General features: G+C 40.2%; 4 protein-coding genes and 1 non-coding gene across 8 annotated transcripts in view; 2 read left to right on the top strand and 3 right to left on the bottom strand.

The window, feature by feature from the left end:
• Nucleotides 1-107: 107 nt before the first annotated feature.
• On the bottom strand, nt 108-5038 carry alkbh2 (alkB homolog 2, alpha-ketoglutarate dependent dioxygenase). 2 transcript variants are annotated; one of them, XM_088375114.1, is made up of 5 exons: nt 4528-4603; nt 1880-4439; nt 939-1202; nt 672-870; nt 108-604 (listed from the first exon to the last, which is right to left on the bottom strand). In XM_088375114.1, exons 2-5 carry the CDS (start codon nt 1911-1913, stop codon nt 295-297), a joined length of 807 nt encoding a protein of 268 aa, XP_088231240.1. In that variant the 5' UTR covers nt 1914-4439; nt 4528-4603; the 3' UTR covers nt 108-294. The 2 variants fall into 2 exon arrangements, with proteins under 2 accessions (XP_088231240.1, XP_088231238.1); XM_088375112.1 differs by having other exon boundaries at nt 1880-5038.
• Nucleotides 1706-7288, top strand: pxmp2 (peroxisomal membrane protein 2). The gene is given in 10 exon segments (XM_088375116.1): nt 1706-2118; nt 2599-2694; nt 3170-3267; nt 3372-3460; nt 3520-3563; nt 3565-3698; nt 5123-5245; nt 5731-5893; nt 6159-6278; nt 6355-7288. Coding segments are annotated over 10 exon segments (1239 nt in total). The 5' UTR covers nt 1706-1815; the 3' UTR covers nt 6424-7288.
• Nucleotides 7141-9317, bottom strand: gatc (glutamyl-tRNA amidotransferase subunit C). The gene is made up of 5 exons (XM_088375115.1): nt 8560-9317; nt 8411-8461; nt 8037-8206; nt 7841-7944; nt 7141-7737 (listed from the first exon to the last, which is right to left on the bottom strand). Exons 1-5 carry the CDS (start codon nt 8749-8751, stop codon nt 7676-7678), a joined length of 579 nt encoding a protein of 192 aa, XP_088231241.1. The 5' UTR covers nt 8752-9317; the 3' UTR covers nt 7141-7675.
• A 10-nt stretch (nt 9318-9327) lies between these two features.
• Nucleotides 9328-9400, top strand: trnak-uuu (transfer RNA lysine (anticodon UUU)). The gene has a single exon. It is a non-coding gene; the product is annotated as a tRNA-Lys (tRNA).
• A 238-nt stretch (nt 9401-9638) lies between these two features.
• Nucleotides 9639-21246, bottom strand: part of sgsm1a (small G protein signaling modulator 1a) — a 32617-nt gene continuing 21009 nt past the window's right edge. The window contains exons 7-26 of one of the 3 annotated variants that reach the window (XM_088376701.1): nt 20672-20817; nt 20298-20435; nt 20071-20195; nt 19621-19688; nt 19366-19529; nt 18596-18731; nt 17642-17771; nt 17207-17271; nt 15932-16077; nt 15361-15489; nt 15095-15277; nt 14257-14328; nt 13530-14133; nt 13096-13448; nt 12876-13000; nt 12056-12138; nt 11858-11967; nt 11603-11699; nt 11223-11390; nt 9639-11017 (exon numbers count right to left, since the gene is read on the bottom strand). In XM_088376701.1, coding sequence (XP_088232827.1) covers nt 10929-11017; nt 11223-11390; nt 11603-11699; nt 11858-11967; nt 12056-12138; nt 12876-13000; nt 13096-13448; nt 13530-14133; nt 14257-14328; nt 15095-15277; nt 15361-15489; nt 15932-16077; nt 17207-17271; nt 17642-17771; nt 18596-18731; nt 19366-19529; nt 19621-19688; nt 20071-20195; nt 20298-20435; nt 20672-20817 — 3131 coding nt within the window. In that variant the 3' untranslated portion in view covers nt 9639-10928. Of the gene's footprint in view, nt 11018-11222; nt 11391-11602; nt 11700-11857; nt 11968-12055; nt 12139-12875; nt 13001-13095; nt 14134-14256; nt 14329-15094; nt 15278-15360; nt 15490-15931; nt 16078-17206; nt 17272-17641; nt 17772-18595; nt 18732-19365; nt 19530-19620; nt 19689-20070; nt 20196-20297; nt 20436-20671; nt 20818-21246 lie in introns of all 3 variants that reach the window. The other 2 variants (XM_088376699.1, XM_088376700.1) reach the window with 2 other exon arrangements.

Below are 21246 nucleotides of genomic sequence, written 5' to 3'. Positions count from 1 at the left end.
GAAATGTGAAGGAGCCTTAGCCCTGTTCTGGGGCTGCTTTGCTTCATCCAGCACAGGGATGCTAGTATCTGTGCAGTATGCAATGAAATCTCAATTACATTAAGGTATTGTTTTTCTCTCACCCTAATACCTTCTATTTTATTTGTTTGTTTTCCCCAACAATAAGTAAAGACATTATTTTGTTCTTTACACCACCCATTATATTTCATTTACAGTATCTTCAACAATTTTCTTTGTAATGTCCAGAGCTGAAATTAGTAAAGTATGTAGAAGTCAAGGATGTGGCGATAGTGTCTAGTATTTCCTGGTGGACACAATACGTCTAAATGTGAGGTTAATGCGAGGTAGGAGGACTTTCCTTCGAACGGGAAGGCTGTGATACCAGAAAGTGTTGGTAGGCGAGTTCATGAGGAGCAAGCTTCCATGGGCCAGGACCAGCTTGACAGGCTCGATATGCCGACTGCTTTGTTTACCTCGAGCATCCCTGTGGCGGAAAACGAAATCTCGTGCAGCGCCGAGCGAGACTGAGGCAATGGGAGACTGAGGATCTAGCTCCTTCTCGTCATCCCGATGCTCACCCATGTGATCCTGGCCATCTTTGTACCTGGAGAAGACAACGGTTAGTTCAGTTGAGTATCAAATCCATTGTAGCCAATACTTATATTTCCTACCTGTTGATCAGGACAAAATTGAATGTATGTCCTGTTATTTTGGTGACACAATCCCGAATATATTCCAGGGTGGGAGTCCATGGGCAGGCTAAACGTGCCACTCCAGAATAAGTGTACATTAATCCTGTATCTCCATATGTCGCCTGTTTCCTGGGTATATCGTACACCTTCCCAAACACTTGCACCTTTGCTTCTTCCCCTGGAATATAAAGCCAGAACGTGTCACTCAGCCACTCCTTACCTTTAGAATAATACGACTACTCTCACCTGTTGAGTAGACCACCTCCTCCTCGAGTTTTTGGAAAAGGTGGTCAGCTTCCTGCTTGGTGAAAAGCAAAGCATAGTCACAGTCCAGACCTTCTGATTCTACTTTTTGCCAGGGAACAGGATCTGAGAAGTCATCTTCCTCAGCATCCACTGATTGTTCCTTCACTTCAATTCGCTCTAGTTTGAGCTTCTTGGGTGGACTTGTTATCTCGGTGTCATCAGGGCATAGCTTCTCCATTTCATTTATTTGAAGACTGACAGCATCTGTACATATAACAAGATATTATTGTCTTTGTGGCACTTGTCTGCATTGTCCATGTAGATAAGACTATCCGTTTATTTGACATTTTTGTTTCAACAAGTTTGAGAGCCCCTGTCGTAATCCGAGCTGCCATGCATATTGTAAAAAGCCCCCAAACACTGTTAAATTTAGCATGAATGTGTTCAAAACATAAACTGGTCGTGAACGCCCCACAGCGCGTTTCGTCACTTCCGTGGCGCGAAATTTTCATTCCGGGAGTTGACACCGCAGCATCATTTCCACCTTGCTTTAGTTTGCATATTTCAATTATATATATAGTCATTGGTGGGGAACTTATCGCCTAAGTAAAAACATGATTAGGCAGAAAACTATTAATTCATTTTTCATGCCGACCTCCAAAAAGATGTCTTGCAAAGTTTCAAATGAACCGGAGCGGAATGCTAAAGACTCGGTAAGCGTCACCATTACGGGTGACTTTTATTTTTTAAAACGCACATGTGCAAGTAGCTCCAGCGACGCGTTTGAACGAGCTGCCGTTTTCTTCAAGCAGCAGCGACAACTACGCTCCATTCAAAAGCACCACTCCGTTTTGCATCGTTCATAACTCACGGGAATATGTTTGCACCGCGCTGCCGACGGGTTTGTCAGGTCGTTTGCTTCCGTGTTCACGCCTTCTCACCTGCTTGGTGTTTTGCACACTTTACTCCAACCATGCAGAAGAAGCGCAAGTTCTCGGCGGTTGATCCGGAGCCCTCCAACCCACCGTCGGCTTCCCTGTCTCAAGAGCAGATGGACATGATCGCCCGTAAAAAGAAGGCGGCGTTGGAGAAGCTCTATTCGTCTCAGACCCCTCACGGGTTTGGAGAGAGTTGGCAAAAGGCGCTGGCTGCTGAGTTTGGAAAACCTTACTTTAAACAAGTGAGTGGGCCACCTCTGATTCTGCCAGGGATGGCGCTACAACGGGGCTAGGGGGTGCTGCAGCACCTTCAGCTATCTGTGTAGTCTCACTGAAAACCACCTTTCAACATTTGTTATGATATTGTAAAATATTATTTTAAAAAAATACATATTTTTACTTTGCTAGGCAAAATGGGAAGTCTGGCAGCAAGAAGTCCAGCTTCCCTCATGTTGCACAACTGTTTACAGATACTTTAATATGTACTCAAATTTTCTAGATTAAAATATTTGACATTTTCTGTGTTATTTTATTAAATTCAAACAGCAGCTAAATTGCGAGGTGAGGCAGATGGTACAGCACAGCAACAAGATTTACCATTGGTAGAAAATTGGTAGACAAAATAAACTTGTCAAGTTTTTGAGAAAAATGATGCAAATAAACATTTCTCCTTGAAGCCAAAACGTTTGAGACCTAGATTTGCACCCCTTTCATATCCTCAGTTGCTGCAGTTTGTCAACAATGAGAGGGAACATCACACTGTGTACCCACCTGCTGAGCATGTCTACACGTGGACCCAGATGTGTGAACTTCGTGATGTGAGTTTCCTATTGCTCCACTTGCACAAATTATCTTCAACTAATCACATATGTCCATGATCACAATAACAATGATCACTACTTTTCCATTTCTTAATTACAATAAAATTAAAATGAAGTTAACCACCGTAAACATGAAAACAACAACAAATTGTAAATTTCCCTTTTAACCCCCCCTAAAAAAACAGGCAAAGAAAAATATTTGATCTAAATTTGTTCATAGAGACGATATTGATCTGCAAATAACTTACAAATTGACTCAGTAGGAATCTGAGCCTGTTTAATCGTCATTCATATATTTATGATTGATTCATGAAATTTAAATAGAGATACCACTAATGATTTCACATGGTACATGAGTGCCTTGTCACCTAGATGGAAACATCACTAAATAAATATACTAAGTAAAAAGAACTGCTGAAGGGGAGATTTGGTTCAGAATCACTGTAGTCTTTGCTCTTTTTTCTACCCTCAGGTTAAAGTGGTGATCCTCGGTCAGGACCCGTACCATGGTCCAAACCAAGCCCACGGATTATGTTTCAGTGTCAAAAGACCAGTGCCTCCTCCTCCCAGGTCCTCTAAATTTGAAAGTATTCTGTTGACATCATTCGTATCCTTTTTGTGTTGTTTGTGTATATTTTTAGAACATGGTGCCATTGTTTTCCATCTGCTTTCAGTTTGGAGAACATGTACAAAGAGCTAGGGAGTGACATTGAAGGCTTCCAGCACCCAAAGCATGGAGATCTCAGTGGCTGGGCAAAACAGGGTTGGTTTTGAGTAATATATGTGTTGAAGAGTGCTGACGAGTTTTCTACTACCTTACAGGTGTGTTGTTGCTCAATGCCGTGTTGACCGTGCGAGCACACCAGGCCAACTCGCACAAAGACAAGGGTTGGGAGACATTCACCGACGCAGTTGTGGAGTGGCTCAGCAATAACTTGGAGGGCCTCGTATTCATTCTGTGGGGGGCCTATGCTCAGAAGAAGGGGGCCACAATTGACAGGGTGAGTGCATTTTTTTTGCTTGGAATACTTAAGTGCGTGAAATACAAAAATAATGATATTCCTTGTCTTCATAGAAACGTCACCACATCCTGAAGGCAGTGCATCCTTCTCCCCTGTCTGCTCATCGGGGATTCTTTGGCTGCAAACATTTTTCCAAAGCCAACGAGCTGCTGATACAATCTGGAAAGTCTCCTGTTGACTGGAAGGCACTTTAAACTGTTGCACTTCTTTGCTCCCCCTACTCCCCTCACCATGTTACACAACTACAAAGGTTCCCTTGTTAGCTCGTCTGCAATTTCAAAGTTATCCATGTTATCTTTACACGAAAAATGCTGTTATGTTTTGTGAGAAGTTACTTTATCACCTTTTGTTGGGATACATATTTGGAGTTTTAGTGTTGCATAATGTTTGTACAGTTTTATTTTTTTTTTTTACATTAAAAATGTTACTGCTGCTAACGTTTGGTAACTTGTCTGGCTCACTTGTGTAATTGAAAAAACGGCAATGTTACTCAAAGAGCACTGTTAAACTGAATAGTTTATCTTCAGCACATATCTACTGATTCATCAGATAGTATTTAGCCATTGAAGCACTTGGGGAAATGATTAAGAATATGAAACGATTGGGGGCCTATTGAATGTCAACTGATGTTGAACATTGGTTTTTGTTTTATATATCACCAGTCAACCACAAGAGACCTTCTGTGCCGGGTAGCAAGAAAAGAATTTGGAGAGCTTCAAACTGTGGAAAAAGTGACAGGATTAGACAAGAATCTACAACTTGCAAAACAATATCACAGTCCTACTCTACAAAAACAAATAAAGCCCACCTTCAATATTCTATCGTGGCAGGCTTGCTAATGAGGCCGAATGCTTCCGGCGTTGTGTGATGACGTATGAGCCTGTTATGACGAGCCACTTTATCCGGAAGCGTTGGAAGAAGCTCCGCCCTCGCAAAGTTCGGGATATGTTTATTGTTTAAATAATTTAAAATTCACGTGGCAGAAAACGTGACAATGCCTGTGCAAAGTGTGCCGCTTCGGGATGCGTCGATTCAGTATCGTTTACTTCATCAGTATCTATTTCTTCTGAAGAAATATCCCATTCTGACAAAATCTGTTACAAGGTTCGTAGTGAGTGGACTTTGACATGTTTGCTTTGCTGATGCTCTGCAGCCAGTTCTCAGTGTCCTCAGTTGACAGACACCCGAGTTCTCTCAATTTCCTTCAGTTATCACTTTTAAATTGTTGCAGTGGCCACAAGTATATCGACAGTTTCTCTTCAGCCAATGCGCTTCTATAAATTTCCTCCACCATATGGTGTAAAAGTATTATAGACGTGCACACCAATGACTATTTACATGTAAATTTTGGCACTTATTTTGCTGTGTGTAATTTTTTTTTTTTTTGTCGTTGATACTTTCAGTGGCATCCTCTCAGCCTTAGGAAATCTTCTTTCTCAGATTTTGGAGGCAAGAAAAAAGTCCAAAAGTAATGCTTCAGGCAAAGAGATTAACGCAGCTGGAGCTGCACGGTTTGCCATTTATGGGTGAGATATTTTTGTTTTTGCTTTTATTTGAACTTACTTTTTGACCTACTTGGATTTTTTTTTCATAGTTAAACTACAGTGGATCTCTGGAGAAAGTCTACACAGCCCTTTTCTGTAATATAAAAATATTAGACCGGATAAACTATTTATAATCATAATGAATAAACAAAACGATTTTCTTTTGAAAAAAGTAAACAACTGAAATAATGTGGTTGCACAAGTGTGCACACCCTTTAATTGGGGATGAAGATGTGTTCAGAATTATCCTAATACCAGTGTCTTCTCACTTCCCCAAAACATGCCTGTCAGGTTATTGAAAACTATATAATTTGTCTATAGTTGTTCACGTTTTTGTATAATGAATCTACAAAATGGATACATCGATGGACAAACTGTGACAAGCCATTATTTGAGCCTTTAAAAACTTCGCTATTCATAAATTAGAAGCCATTTGGTGACAGTCATTCTCTGGTTTTCTATTCCAGTTTGTTCATTACTGGACCAGTCAGTCATTACTTTTACCAGCTGATGGAGATGTGGATGCCAACAACTGATCAATACTGTGTCATCAAACGTCTCCTATTGGATCGCCTTGTTTTTGCCCCTGGATTCCTGATGATTTTCTACTTGGTGATGAACATCCTGGAGGTGGGTAGCGATGATCACACGAGACAATTATGAAAACCTAAATGTTTATCCAATAATGAAAGTGTACTTAAACACCTTAGTTAGTTATGGTTGGTAAAATGAGGCTATTAGTTTTTGTTTTATAAACATTAAATAAGCTTAAGGAGTTCACAATTGCAAGTGTGAATTTTGGAAAATATCAACGACCAGAGTAACAGTAAATGCTCACCTACCTTTGATTTAATTCATGCAAAACATATAAATAACCATTTAATCTTTTTTTCAGGCAAAAGGGGCAGATGACTTTAAAAAAAAGATTAGAGAAAGTTACTGGACTGCTCTGAAGATGAACTGGAAAGTTTGGACACCTTTCCAGTTCATCAACATCAATTTTGTGCCTGTTGAGGTATGTACAGTATGTCACTGGCATTCTGGCGGCAGTCACACCCTGACAGCAACCTCTGATGTGTTTTCTCTTTCAGTTCCGAGTGCTATTTGCCAACATGATCGCCTTATTTTGGTACGCTTACCTTGCAACGGTGAGAAAATGAAACCTCCCCAAGGTTTCAACAGAGGAAATTGATCATCCTGACATGCTCCGGGATGATTGTGCCTGCCAGAAAACGGAGATTCTACTGCCAGCTGTCCAGCAGTTAACTGATGTGGACAATAACACTTTACAATAACACTGTGATTTAATTTTCATACTCGACAGATTTTGCAAGAGATTACAATAAGAGCACTTCATGTGATAATAATCACCATCACAGCATAATAGCTTTAGTGCTGAAAATACTATAAATAATAATAATGTACACAAAAAGGGATATTGGGCTTTAGGTGAAATTTTGGGATCAACCTAAAATGCACTATAATAACATTGGTCAACAAATTTTAAAATTTTTCAAGGTTTTCAAAATATAATAATCAAATTTAATGATATTTGTGAAGGGTTATGATCAGCCAGAGGTGGATTTCTTTTCTGTTATAAATTACAATGCATGGTAAATTGCGCAAGCTCTTATGGTTCAAACTTAAAAAGAAAATAGGTCAAATACCTCATGTGCAATAATAAGACATTTTCTAAGGTCAGCATCTTGCTGTTGAGCAGGAGTGACCAAAAATTTACTGTTGACAAGCATCCCAAAATTTAATGAATGTCAAAGAAAATTCACATGTAAAGGTTATAGTTCATCTTTGGTGCACTCTGCACTTTCAGCCTAAACCCTAATATCCCTAAAGTTTTGTGAATGTGTAACAAAAAAAAACAAGTGTTACTTTTTATTTGCCTCTGATGATTTGTGGTAAAAAATGTGACAAATGTCTGCCAAATGTGAATGAAAGTATACTGAGATGTCTGATTTATGTGAAGCTCACTGCTTACATCTAAAATAATAAAGAAAATAATTAGACTCATTTGTGGACTCTTAAGAATATACACACACCAGCTATGTTGATGTTTAAAGAAGTGGATGCAGTCAATCTGGCCAACTCATCAGCCTCCTCTTAGGTAAAAGTTCATGTGGATGGAGCTCAAAGCTCGGACACAATAGTTTCCCCCCTCACCAGTTTGCAGCCTTAATGAATGAGCCTCTGCTGGCTTACGATAACACTCTCTGCTCTCCATTGAGCCATTGTGGATCTTGTAAGTACTCATTTTTGCATCAAACAGAAATCTAACTACATATGTGACAATAGGCTTGTCACATTAGCTGCGACCAACTGAAAATATCAATGTCCTGAGAAAATGCATCGAAGCTAATGATGCAATAATTATTATGATGAAAAACAACTTTCTTGATGTCAGAATTCAGAGTGTTTCAACATGGCAGTCCGCTCTTCCCTCTTTGGTAAAGGAATATTTCCTATGGTAAAAGAAATACATTTTTGGTGGACTGGGAAGAATTCATCTATTCCAGCAGCACTATTTTTAAAGAAAGCAAAACTTTGTTGGTGCAAATGTCTTACCTGGTGGTGCCACATAATATTCCTCCACTGTGTTTTTTGAGAGCTGCAGAAGTTCTTCTGCATGGTTGCCTTCTATTACTGCATCCTCCCTCAAGTATAAAGCCCTGGATGTTCAAGGAAGACATACAAACATGCTCCCTGTGTTGAAAAACTGGGACTGCCAGCCAACTATGTTACGACACACCGAGCAACGCACCTGTCCTCCAGAACCGAATCCATCGGCTCGACTCCTGAGGTGTCAACAACATGAAGCTCATCTGCAAATCTGATGGCCTTCTCCAAACAGGCCAGTCCCTCTTTGGTGCGGAAGTCCACCAAGGCCAGACGCTCAAGTTTGTCCACCAGGTCGGCTGCCACTTGAGTTGGCTGAAAAAATAAAACAATGACACATTGATATGTGCATCTTTCATGCAAATATTCACTGCAAATTATGACTTCTCTTTGTCATAGAACGTCGCAATCCGATCTATGTACGAGATCGGAACCCGATTGTAAAACGAGGACCACAAATGTATATTATCATTGATCTACTTAATTTATGACCACATTTTAAAGGTATCAAGGTCATACCGGAGGCAGCTGGTCCTCTGATATCGTCTCCCATGTTGCAGCTTTGGGCACCTTCAAACACAAGCAGGAAAGCGAAAGAGCACGTTGTTACCTGCAATCTGTTTTGCTATGTGTTGGGTGGGGGCTTCACGTTGATCCCGTCAATTTACCTTCGAGTTGTGTGGTCGAGAACTCAACTCACGTGTTCCATTAGCAAGGTGACAGCAGCGAGAACATCTTCTTGCACTAAAGAAATCTGACAACGACTTGCCTCTTTGAGAAGACTTAGCAGAAGTGACTTTCTGTGACACCCTGCGGCACATTCGCCCGAAAGCGACGCAACACGTAGCAGTGTTTAGCATTGTTAGCTGTGCAAAACTGAATTTAAGATTTGTTAGGTGTTTTTCAATTACGCCAGTTCTTTGGCGTTGAGAGCATAATACAAATAACAGACGACCTCCTTTCTTAAAGATGGGCTAACAAGTCACAGATATTGAGATAAGATAAATACGAAAATAATCCGGTCAACTACAACTGTTTTGGTCCTGTGGATACCCTCGCGGTACTGCTCTGCGCATGCGCAATGCACGACAGCTGAATAACAAAGCGAGAATGTTACTTGTTCGATAAAAGCATTATCCAACAAGATTTTTTTTTTAAAAAAGATATACACTTATCCCTCTACTCAGTACAGTATAACACATTTCGAATTTTATTTTGAGTAATTATTTGAGGCCGGTATACGACGTCACATATGCAAAATACAATACGTTAAATTGATCATACTCCGCTCTGATCCAAGCCTACGTTAGTTACCAAATGTAGTCGCCATTGAAATTTCATACTCAATGTACGTTAGTTACCAAATGTACTCGCCATTGAAAGCTCATACGCAATATATAGTGTATATAAAATGACATTGACCACCACAATGCAGAGCCCGGATAGCTCAGTCGGTAGAGCATCAGACTTTTAATCTGAGGGTCCAGGGTTCAAGTCCCTGTTCGGGCGTAGCTATTTTACCCCCGCGTGTCGGAATTATTTGCGACATGTCACTATCTTTATTAATGACGAATTATAGCGTGTATGTTCTTAGCGTTTTGCCCCTTGCAGAGAGAAATACGACATTTTTATATAATTACTTTGGTATCATAAAATGGTCAGCAATATTACTATCTCCTTGAAATGCAAATGGTTGCAGACAAAATCAAATTTTTTTGTGTCTGTTTTGTGTAAAAAACATGAGAAATTCTTTTGATGTTACAATAACGTATACCATTTAATATATATTATATATGAGCTCTTAGAATATAATTTTATAATCATTTGTCTTACAATACAGTTAGAACTTGGCAAAAATAAAATTACAAGTTTTACCAAAATAGCAACGTTCCATAAAAACATGAAAAAAAAAAGCAAACAAATGAGACAACTAAAGTAGGCTTACTGACATCAGTTTGCATTCACAAAGAAACATCAATGCAATTAATTTTACCACATTCATAAACAGAGGCAATAAATAGGAAGCTTGAAATTTGGGAAATTATTATGAGTAATAACTGAATGGTTAAAAGCACATAGTATTTATCATCATCATCAATGATTAAATATGCCAAAACATTAAAATAGCTGCTCTTCATCATATTTTTTGCAAACAACGTGAAAATAAGTCACAAGCATGGACGTGTTTCCTTTGTACCTCATTGGATCATGTAAAAAACGAAAATCATCAGTGTTTTCTATAAATTATGTCATTGCTGCAACAAAAGAAAACTGATAAACAATACAAAAATTGAAGTGGTATGATGGACAAAATATAAAACTCTTCCCAGAACAAAAACACCACCAAAAGAACGTGAATGATAGTATATGTGGAACGTGCGTTGTTAAATATTTTGATATTTACTTATCTCACGAGTAACAATTCCCACACAACAAGGACATCCCGTTTGGCAGGAAAGCAGCTTGAGAACATTGGAAACACTGAATATAAAATCACTGACGTGGTAACTCAGCTCTAAATAGTTTTGAAGTGTGTCTGTAAAACTAACATTCTTTCCTTCCTTCACATGAGAGGAAAAGTTGGGGAAGTATATATATTTGTCATCTAATCTTGTAAACATTGGCTATTTAACAAGTTTAAACAACATACAGTACTTCTTTATCAATAAGTAGTCATTCAAAATAGTTGGAATTTATCTCTGTTTTGTTTTCAAATACGCAACTAACCTAACGTTCTGATTAACATTGACACTTAAGGATTTGACGTAAAACACAAAGATGTATTTGTACATAGATACTGACAGGTACTCTATAAAGTGTAATATCATAGACCTGTTGACTACACAATTAACATAGAGGAGCATACTGTACACTCATTGAGGCTCGATCAAGGCTGCAACCAATGATTGTAAAGGCATTTTAAAGTACAGTATAGTGTGTGTGTGTGTGTGTGTGTGTGTGTGTGTGTGTTTGCGTGCATGTAATGCTGCTACAAATGATTACACTTGATTGGAAGGAAAAAGAAGACACGTGACTATCACTTGTTCTCGATCAGCATCTGCACCTTGTAAACCAGATCTCTTGCCAAGGTCAAAATCTGCTTGATATCGTGATGTTCGGCCATCTCTGAAAGACAAAACCTGCGTATTAATATCATGAGAACAGGAAAAAGCCAAAAGGTAAAAGGTTTAATGTCGAAAAGCAAAATTATATTTTATCAATAGTTTGATCACTCATGTTTACACATTTACTACATGGCTAATGAAATATCACAATCCAAATGTGTATTTGAAAACAATCTCGCTAGCAGCAATAAAGCCTTGTGTTTTACCATTAAAGAATTTAATAATTTCAGTGAAGTCCATATTGTTTTCCAGAATGATGTCCCTGTAGATCTCCACCAGGGCCAAGGCAATGAAGAGGACAAAATGACTAGAGGAGGCAAATTTGGCCGCCCAGATGGTTTCCCAGACTGCAAAGACATCGTCGTAGACCAGCTCTGCAAAAAAAAGCACACAACGGGCTTGGGATTGAGCCAAATCAGTATATTCTTTATTTTTTTTCCACAGGGAAGTTGCATTTTCTCAGCAAGATATTTCTAAATCCCTTCAAGCACATCAGGCTAACAAGACCAGTTGTTTGACATGTTAAAACCCAGACATGGCTTCCGGAGATCTCTCGCTCCCCTAATTGGCACTCTGTCGTGTTTACCTCTTTTGAAGTCTAAGAGGAACCAGCGGTAGCAGAAGTAGAAGTGAGTGTAGTCTCCGTTTTGGTGCATCAGCTCAAATAGCTCTGAATCCAGAATCTGCATGAAAGGGGATCAAGAGATTTTCAAGGGAAAAATAATCAGAGTAGTTGCTGGAGAAACGGTTAAATTCGTGTGTGACGTTGAATTGATGAATTTCATTTCCACTTGGACAACTAGTACCGGCTTGTATGAGAACGTGGCTGATACTGCCTTACTTGGATCAGAGAGCGCATGTTGGCAAAGTGCGTATCCATCGCCCCTCCATGTGGAAAGTTTTGATTCATCCTCTTCATAAGTTCCGTGAAACAGCTGAAGGCCAAAGCCTCTAAAATAACGAAGGAAGAAAAAGATGCCGCGAGCCAGGAAAGCAAACCAGGAAATAGAAGAGGTGAAGGAAGGTGGTGGTGACTCACCATCATCCAGAATGACGAGAAGCGGAGCCAGCAGATCACACATACCCTGAACGTATCCGATGTCGAGGTGCCTCCAGATATAGCTGCAAATACACAAAAGAAAGTTCAAAACGTCCTTCCGCTGCTTTTATCCGCCACACTGACTTCAGTGCTTGCACTTAACATTCTGAAGATAGATGTACTGGATAACACAAGTGTGTGAGCTGCCATTATGAGAACTTGGCACTTGCTTGACCACAGTTTGAAATCTTTATTTTTCAACATAGTGTGCCATTTTGTTTTCTTATTTGTTGTGCAGTGTGCAAACCTGGCAACCCACCAGGACATACTCCAAGAAATAAAACTGTGGCAGTTTTAAAAATGGATGGTGAAAACATGTGCCAGTTGATTGTTCCAAAAAGACTATCCCTCAAACCGAGGAACCAGGCAGGGGCATAAAAATGATACGAGAGCATTTAGATATTTGAATATATATCACAATTTCTTTAAACGTGCTCTCAAGTGCACAGGCAGCCAGTGGAGGGAGCCCAGAATAGGAATTTTACAATTAAGGAATAAAGTACAATTATTATGAGAAGGAAAAGACTTTCCGGTGAAAATGTAATATCACTTTATTATTCAAATGTTTAATTCTATTATTTATATTCTTGAGAATAAATAAAAAATATGGAAAAAAAATGAAGTTGTAATCTTAGAAGAGAACAAACATATGTACAATAAAGTATTATTACAAGAATGAATTTTTAATCTTATAATGCTTGACTCTAAACGTATATATCATATCATACTCATGAATAAATCAAGTCTGTCAGTGTTGTACCTGCACATGATGTTACGGAGCTTTTCCAGGTTTGCAGGAGTGAAGTACCAGTAGTTCCTGTCACAGCGCTGTACATCCTTTTCAATGCGGTGCAAATTCAACGTGTACAAGTCTAAAAGCTCTTGCTGAAAGCAGCAGAAGAAAAAACGTAAGCATGAGCTCACTGGTTAATGCGTAGACAATAAATATGAAAAGATTCTTAGGAAAGAGCGGAACATACGGAGAAGGCGCCTCCTGCAGATGCTTGCGAGCTGGCTTCTGCGCTGTCTGCACAGCCATCCAAAGACTCAAAGTGAGGGTAGAGGCTCTCCATCTCTGGCTCCTCAGACAATATGGACTCGGTGCCTTCCGGACTGGGCTTTTCCTGCCCAACCTCAGGTCTCAGATCCGAGTCTTCGGAGGACGACAAGGGCTCACAGTGAGCCTTCCTGCTCCAGGGCACCATGGAGACATTGGCTTTGGGAATCTCCTCCATCTCTATGGCTGAGGGAGACTCGTCAGACTCAGTCAGGACCTGCGCTTCGGCCTTCTGAGAGGCACAGTAGGCTTCTCTCGCTCTTGATACCCGAGCGTCTGGTGATAAAGATAGTTTCTTGTCAAGTGTTCTGGGATTTGGGATGGCAGCATCTCCTCTCGCTTCTTGGGATGTCTCACCTTGGCTGGATTTCTCTTCCACTTTGATCCATTCAGTCTGACGCTCTCCTGGAGTTTTTGTTGCATCTTTGTTTTTCAGTCTTTGTTCAGCGTGATCTTGGGATTCTGTACATGTTCCTGGTGTCAACATACTATCTTTGACAGGCACTTTGCTTCCTTCAGTCTCCAGTGAGGAACCACCTCCATGCTGAGCCTCCTCTACTTTGGGATCTGCTGACTTGATGGACTCTTCCGGGTCATCTTGCACTTCAGTCTTGGTCACATTGGGTTTCTCACGTTTGTCTTGCTCTGTTAGACCTGCATCCTGAGGAGGTTTGGCCGAAGCTCTTGGTGCAGCCTCGGGTGCGGCGCTGTCCTCTGTGCTGAGCGAGCCGTCTGATAGGCCGGATGTAACCGAGAAGTTGCGGGAAGAGGGATGCCCAGAGTCAGGAGAACTTGGGCCGTTCTGAGCTGTCCCACTGGTCATCTTTGGCACCTGCTTGGCTTCTTCGCTCTTGGATTCTGTCTCGATCTGCTCCACCTCTTCCACAGACTCAAACACCTGCAACAACAAGCCAAAGGGAAGCCGACTACTCCAGGGGAAGGGATGGGATGATGTGAAGAACTAGCAGGAAGAGAGTGGAGGGATGCTGTTTAAAACATCATGCAACTTTACAGTTTGATCTTGCTTCAAGGTGATTACAAGTAAATGTGACATTTTTGATTGTGTTACTTGCGAGTGCGATACCTGTGTGCTGCTGCTGGAGTCACTCTGCAGACGAGCCAGACTTTGTCTGTCTGAACTTTGGGAGGACCGCGACTGGGAGGTAAAGACAATCAGGCCACGAAGTCATTGCATGAACTGGCAACAATTGTCACTTTCCTGATTATTTGATTTGAAAAGTAACTAAGCTAGACAAAGACCTGATTATTTTATTTGAAAAGTAAAAAAAAAATAACTAGACTAAGTTCCACTATGTATTAGTTACATAAATACATACATACATTAGTAATATAAAATTGACGATCGGTTTCACTAATAGTTAAATATAACTTGGAAGGGCATTTATAACACCTAGAGTTCATTTTCAATTAAAATAAACCTTTTTTGACCTAATGAAAAACGAGACTATGGATTTCATTCAACATAAGCGAGTTACTTGGTTTTATAAAAAATAAATTTTTGGAGCTGTTAATATTGTCATGGCATGTAAATTAAAACACCATTGTTATGTGACATGTAATGTGCTAAATTGTGAAGTCCCAGAATGCTTCACTTTAAAATGTAAGCACTAGTTCCACTTGATGATGTATTCTATTGTGTATAGTCGTTTGCTTGTTTTTGTTTAGGCTTTTCAGGATTTCTAATTTGTTAGTTTTGTTTCATGAAGGAACTCCATGATTGAAAAATATGTGATACCCATTCAAGCGTTTTTCTTATCGCTGCACCAAACAAGCAGTAAATTACATTGCAAGACAATACTTGGTAGCTTTCTTTTGTTTTTGAATAAGATTATTCTGGCCCTACCAACCTTGAATCTAAATAACCGTTCAAATACGTTTCCTTGCTTGTAGCTGTGCGTCACCTCATTACTGACGGTTGAGTCATGATGAACCATCTTTGAACTGGTGCTGTCCATGCTTGCCCCTGAAGAGCACTTAGCTAAAGCTGCAGCGTGTTGTTCCTTCTCCCGCTGCCGAACGATCTCCTCGCAGCCGAGCCATTCACGCATGGTCTGCTGGTAGCGAAAGCGCACCTGCTCATCCACCTGCAGATAGAAATCAAGTGTCAGTGTGGGAAAAGGTTTCTGGAAGAAGAAAAAAAAAACCTTCATTGTGAATTATGTCTCACCTCCTTCCTTTCTGTTTCAGACATTCCAAATCGGTAATGCCCCAAGAGGAACGGCCACACTTGCTTACGTAAAGATGGGTCCACACCGCCGAAATAGACCAAACGAAGCAGCTCTTGCTCCTTGTAGGTCTGAATAAAAAAATGTATACATTCTCACTTTTATGTACAAAACCTAGTATGTTTTTATTGCACTTGTCAGCAAATGATGGATGTGAGAGTCTGTAATGGTTTTCAGTTGATTGGAGATCAATGTAATTTTCTTAAAATGGGAAAAAAATAAAACAATATCGATAGCATGTTAATTTTGCGAACCAGGAACACGCTTGGAGGATTTAACGAGCCGATGTATAATCCCAAATGTGGACAGTTATACTGACAGAGCCATTAGCGACGCTTCATGCACACTGCTGCGAGACTAATGATGTGAGCAACATAATTAGCAGAGAATGAGCTTGGGTGAGACGGCTGAGTGGCAAGCCTAGAGAGAGCGGGGGGGGGGGGTTGTGATGGGATGTGCCTTTGTGTGCCTATATGAGGAAGTGCGTCAATGGAGATTTATGGGAATGCTTACATTACAGTCCTGCAGGAACATCTGCCACACATCTGCAGTGAGTCCTTGGTATGCGTCGCACGGCACGTCAGGTGACACAATGGTGTGATTGACGAGAGCCGAGAGGTGAGTCCGCACGGTGGACAGGTGACGGCAATACGCCAACCCTGTTTGATGAGATAGGGAAAATATTCAATTCTTTTACATAGGCTGCGTTTAAAGTCAGGGGATACTGTGTGCATGCAAACATTGTTATAGGCTATTCAATTATTCCATTCACATTTACTGCATAAGGAAATATTCCCTGTTCTAGATTTTCTCGGGATGGATGAGGCACAAAGTGTTACAGTGACATTATTAGTTTTAAAACATCCTGTGCCTCAGATAATGAAACCTCCCTGCAGATTAGTTTTGTCCACTTTCATTCAGATGATTTATTACATGCCCAAAATGTATTATTTCATATTGATGCTTTACTGCATGACCAAAATGTATTAGTATTTCATATTGCGAATACATTTTCAAGAGAATTGTTCTCTCTTTATATCAGAATTAATTTCAATATATCATCAGAAACTAGCTGAACTGCATCCAGAATGTAAAATCAATATTGTCTTAGTATATATTTTTCCTCAAATAAAGGATCAAAATGAAGAATGAAGATTTTTAAATGGCCTATACAATATTTACACACCGTATATGCCAAAATTGTACTGAGGATGGGAGAGTTGGATCTATTTAATGCCAGCCCCAGTACATCCTAACATTTCGCGATGGGTTAAGGTGCGAAAGAGTCTGTGGTGGAATTGTGACAATTCTCTCATTTCACTATTTGATCTCCAGCATTGGCATTATAGAATGTCATGGCATTACTCTATGTCCATCCCATCAGGTAAGGAACACATTTTGAAGTAAAAACAAATTCAATCAGTTCACAAGGGCCACTAATAACATTTTTGGGTAAATAACATTTCTGAACCTAGCCTTGGATTAAATGAAGACCAGATCATAAGACGCCCCCCGGAAATCTCTAGACATGATGGCTGCATCACCTTATCTTTCTTTCGTCTTTCCCTGATGTGCCCAACATTCTGGAACAATTGGTACTGATTAGAGCACATAACCTTTTTCCATTGCCTCATTGTTCCTTGCTTTATGTAACCAAGACCACATGACCTTCTTCCATTGTATAATGATATGGAAAAACTGTCTACCTTTTGCTGGTATCAACATACGCTTTTGTGGGGCACAATTCCACTGGAAAGGTGAATAGTGTGAAATGAAAAGTTCACATACAGCCATAAAATGCCCTAGAGATGATCTGATACTTCATGTTGTCACATAGCAGCTTCAGAGGAGTCCTGAAGAGAAACAAGAACAATTTCACATCTCTGCTCATCTTTACATCAACATTATACTGTCATGACGGCAGATCAATGCCTCCAGCGGAAGTTAATGAAGCTCTTTATCTAACTCGTGCTGTCATATAGAAAACACCGACCAGATGCTCTGACGAAGTTCCAATTACCTTTTTATTTGCTTAGTCCCATCTCATTTTCCCCACGCATTCTCATGTCAGTGGGGAAAATGTCACACATTTTCCACCCCTATTGCAACATCCTGCTGTTGTCTCCGCATGCACAGATGTGGCCAGCCAGTGACTGTGCCTCAGCAAACCTTAATTGGTTGAAGCCAAAGCTTATCTGAAGCCATAACGTGATTATTTCTCACCTCTCTTGGTTGCACCCTTTGGGCGTGGACCCATCAGAGAGGCTGCCCTGGGAGCAGGATGAGCATGAAGACTTCCTGAGACTGGGATGCCACATTGCAGAGCTCTGGTCCATCAAATCTGGTGGAGTCACTGCAAAAGGCACGCACACACACATCATTACTGTCACAGTCAAGATGTAATTGCTTCCTGTGCACATTAGCAGTTAGATGAGGGACTAATGTCATCTTAATTATGCTATTCAATGCACAGAAATCTTAAAAAGACAAAATTATTTGCACCGTTGGATCACAAATAAAGTAAATCTAAAATTATCATTCACACAGTTTTAAAGACTGACAACATGTAGCAAGAAAAAAGAAATTATTTATAAGAAGAGCAAAGGAGATAAAGCAAGCAAAAGTCTTTCTGGGCAGAGCGCCTATAATTAATCCATCACTTGTCAATCCTCCTGTTAATTGAAGGCTGCGTTGTCACAATGCATGGAAGAAGGTGTGACAAGGCAATAGGATGGAGTTAGCGGAGTTTTATTATTGGGGCACTTGAATAAGCTTGACCAGAGGGACAAAACAGGTCAGTAGGATTTTAATTGTTGGGAATGAAAGCAGATCACAGTGAAGACGGCCAGACAATAGCAGCTGTGACAGCATTAGAGCCTTTGGAAGACAACCAAAAATTATAATATATCAAAATATAATTATATCAGATGTGGCAAAACACTCATGTAACATTTTTCCCAAACCTCCAATTGTAATCAATGGAATCAAAAACAAAAATCGACACATATTTGTCGACTGCTGGAAGAAAAAAACAGATGTGCACGTAGAATCAAATAAACTGATAGTGAAGTTGATTTTTTCCACAAAATGATAAAGTTACAAAAATAATACATAAGTGAGGAGATACTGTATAACAGCCAAGAAAAATAAATGGTTTGTAAACGACAAGTGTCTCACCAAAGTCTGACAGGCTATTTGGAAAGAGGATGCGGAAGACATAGTCTGTTGCCTCTTCCTCCTCCTTATCTGAGACAGAGTCTGTTGATCCAGATCCTTGAGGAACTCTCTTCTTCAGTTTCGGGAATACCTTCCCCTGCATCAATAAAAGAAGAATAATTTAGAGTAATCTGAGAGAACAAACCACAGCTTACTCATTTACCAAAAAACAATAAAGGCTATAAAGGAGTGCTTTCTAGAACTTCCTTTTGATTCAAAGAAAGAAAAAGAGCTGACATGGGCACAGAAACTTAAAAGAGACTTAAACTTGACAGACATGTAAAATTTCAGTACAAAATGTACATTTACTTTTAAATTGCTTTGCCGAATTTTGTTATACTGAACCTTTGCCAAAACAAACAGAACTATGGACAAACCCTCGCAAATAAAAAGCTAACCTTTTTGGCAAAGTTTACAAAAAGCAGATGAATTCATTCATGTGGATTTAGGATGACGAGCGTCTGCATGCCCGTGATTATTAATAGTCAAGCGTGGGTGTTTTCTATTTTTCCGTTTGCTTGCACTGCACACAATAAAACAATGGGGACCTCATCATGTGTGCCGGTGCATGTAGTGAGAACATAAAGACAAAGAGTCATCAGCTCTGCACTTCATCCGTTATTGGTTTTATTGATCGGATAAAAAATGATTTAGCACGGGCATTGTTCCTCCGTAACAATAGCTAATTGTTTGAGGGCATCGGGAGATATGGGATGACCTCACGTGCTGACCTTTCCCCTCTGAGACCAAAGAGGAGGATCCAGCTGACCGTGCGGAAGCAGACCATTTTCCAAGCAGGAGAGAAACTGAAGCAGGTGACCTCCTTTAGGAAAGCGAAGTGGAGGCCTTTGGATGCCATCCTGACTGACCAGCACCACCGTGCCCCCACTGTCAACTGCAGGAGAAATGTTTTCAATATCAAGCTTCATTGCCAGGTTGAATAAAAAGAACTTCAGTGGAAAAATTTCCATCTCCTGCCAGCCTACCTTGTTGATGGCAGTGCAAGTACACAATCTCTTCAAGAGGGATTGTCATAGCGTAGTCCCAGTACACACTGCAATTCATCCAGTGAAAATGATATAATAGTCAGGCTTGTGCAAAGAAATAACCAAAGGGCAATAATCAAACCTTACTAAGAGAAAGCACACAGTCACACACACAACCACCGACAGAGGAATATTACATTGCTGGTTGGTCTGACTGTGTCTCGGTCAATAAAGCACCTGCAGGCTGTCTGTCTGCTGAAAAGAAGCCTAATTAGATGAGCTGTGTTTACTCTGCATACACAGTCTCTGGGACACTCGTACGCACACACTCATAGTCAGCAACAACCGAGTGTTTAAGTCTCGACTGATCTTTCATCCTGGCTTCATTTCACTCAACACATACACACCAACATGGGACATCAACGCAAACACACAACAATACATCATCACCTTCGTTCATAGTCTAAGTCACCGACGGAGCCGTTCATAAGTTGATTGGGGGTCCACTTCAGTGTCATGAGGTCAGCCGTCTGGTGAAGGGAAAGGTAACCCGGGATAGCCTCCATGTCGTCCCTCTGCAACAATGAATTACTCTTTTGACTTAAAATCATATTCAATACAACAGGGGTATCAAATATTTATAGAATAGATTTATTTATCTTTGGTCAAATGCTTACAGGCTGAACGAGCACATTGTTTTTGCCGAACAGCAGGGTGGCCCTGTTGTTTTGATGCAGTGACTCCACGTAGTCGCGTGCTGATGGCGACGGAGAGGGGCGCTCGTCCATGCTGCTGCTGGAATGCCGCTTTTGGATCTGAAATATGATTCATTCCAAAGAGCAGTAAGAAAAATCACACAGTACCCAGGTACAGAAAATTCTATTCACTCGCAGTGTCAAGTCTAAATGTTTAATGTAATGTTTGGTCTTGACACACACTGAGCGACTTTAAACGATTCATTTGAACTTGACACACCCGCAGTCAAAGAAGAATAAAAGCAATTTGTCAAGAAGTGACAAAGACATAAAGGTGCGCCTAACTCTTTACTTACACACAACGCAGGCCTCTTGGTGGGCGAGTCCTGCCTGCAGTGACCACTGTGGATGCGATGCCTTTGCACCAACTCGTCAGCCGAGGGGTCGGTCCAGAAGTGGTCGGCAGTCTTCATTTTTGTATACTCCAAAGCGCAAGGTCCAACTGTCACAGGGGAGGTTTCACAATTAAATCAGGAAGCCAACTAACCCTAACCCCAACACACCTCCTTGCTGACAATGTAGTTTTTTGGGGACATGGAAGCCAATTTCATCCTGCAAGGAATACCTCTGTATCATTTCCTCTACATCAGTGTTTCCCAACCTTTTTTCATTCCCGGCACACCTTTTCATTAGAAAAAATCTCGAGGCACACCACCAACAAAAATCTGTTAAGTGTTACACCAGCTTCTATATTAGAATCAGTTATATTACAACAAAAGATGTAAAGTTATATTCCTATATATGTATGGAGAGTCGAATAATTGAATAAAAATAAATATTCTTTAAATTGTATTTGTTTTGTAAATGAAAGTGACAGTTTTTGAAAAAAAGTTTTAGACAGTGTAAGGAATAAACTATTGAAAGTGATTGT

This window comes from Syngnathus floridae, chromosome 5, assembly GCF_059516105.1.
Source record: "Syngnathus floridae isolate MCC-2025c chromosome 5, RoL_Sflo_1.0, whole genome shotgun sequence".
NCBI classification, from domain to species: domain Eukaryota; kingdom Metazoa; phylum Chordata; class Actinopteri; order Syngnathiformes; family Syngnathidae; genus Syngnathus; species Syngnathus floridae.
The sequence above is the reverse complement of the archived record's forward strand: the minus strand, read 5'-3'. Positions and strand labels throughout refer to the sequence as shown.

Excerpts from the sequence above, each read along its gene's own strand:
- alkbh2 (XM_088375112.1), bottom strand. The coding sequence starts at position 1,913 with ATGGTTGGAGTAAAGTGTGCAAAACACCAAGCAG. Across the intron at positions 1,203-1,879 it reads GTGTGCAAAACACCAAGCAG|ATGCTGTCAGTCTTCAAATA; the intron begins GTGAGAAGGCGT and ends TTATATGTACAG. Across the intron at positions 871-938 it reads GGAGGTGGTCTACTCAACAG|GGGAAGAAGCAAAGGTGCAA; the intron begins GTGAGAGTAGTC and ends TTTATATTCCAG.
- gatc (XM_088375115.1), bottom strand. The coding sequence starts at position 8,751 with ATGCTAAACACTGCTACGTGTTGCGTCGCTTTCGGGCGAATGTGCCGC. Across the intron at positions 8,207-8,410 it reads CAGAGGACCAGCTGCCTCCG|CCAACTCAAGTGGCAGCCGA; the intron begins GTATGACCTTGA and ends TTATTTTTTCAG. Across the intron at positions 7,738-7,840 it reads ATATTATGTGGCACCACCAG|GAAATATTCCTTTACCAAAG; the intron begins GTAAGACATTTG and ends CTTTTACCATAG.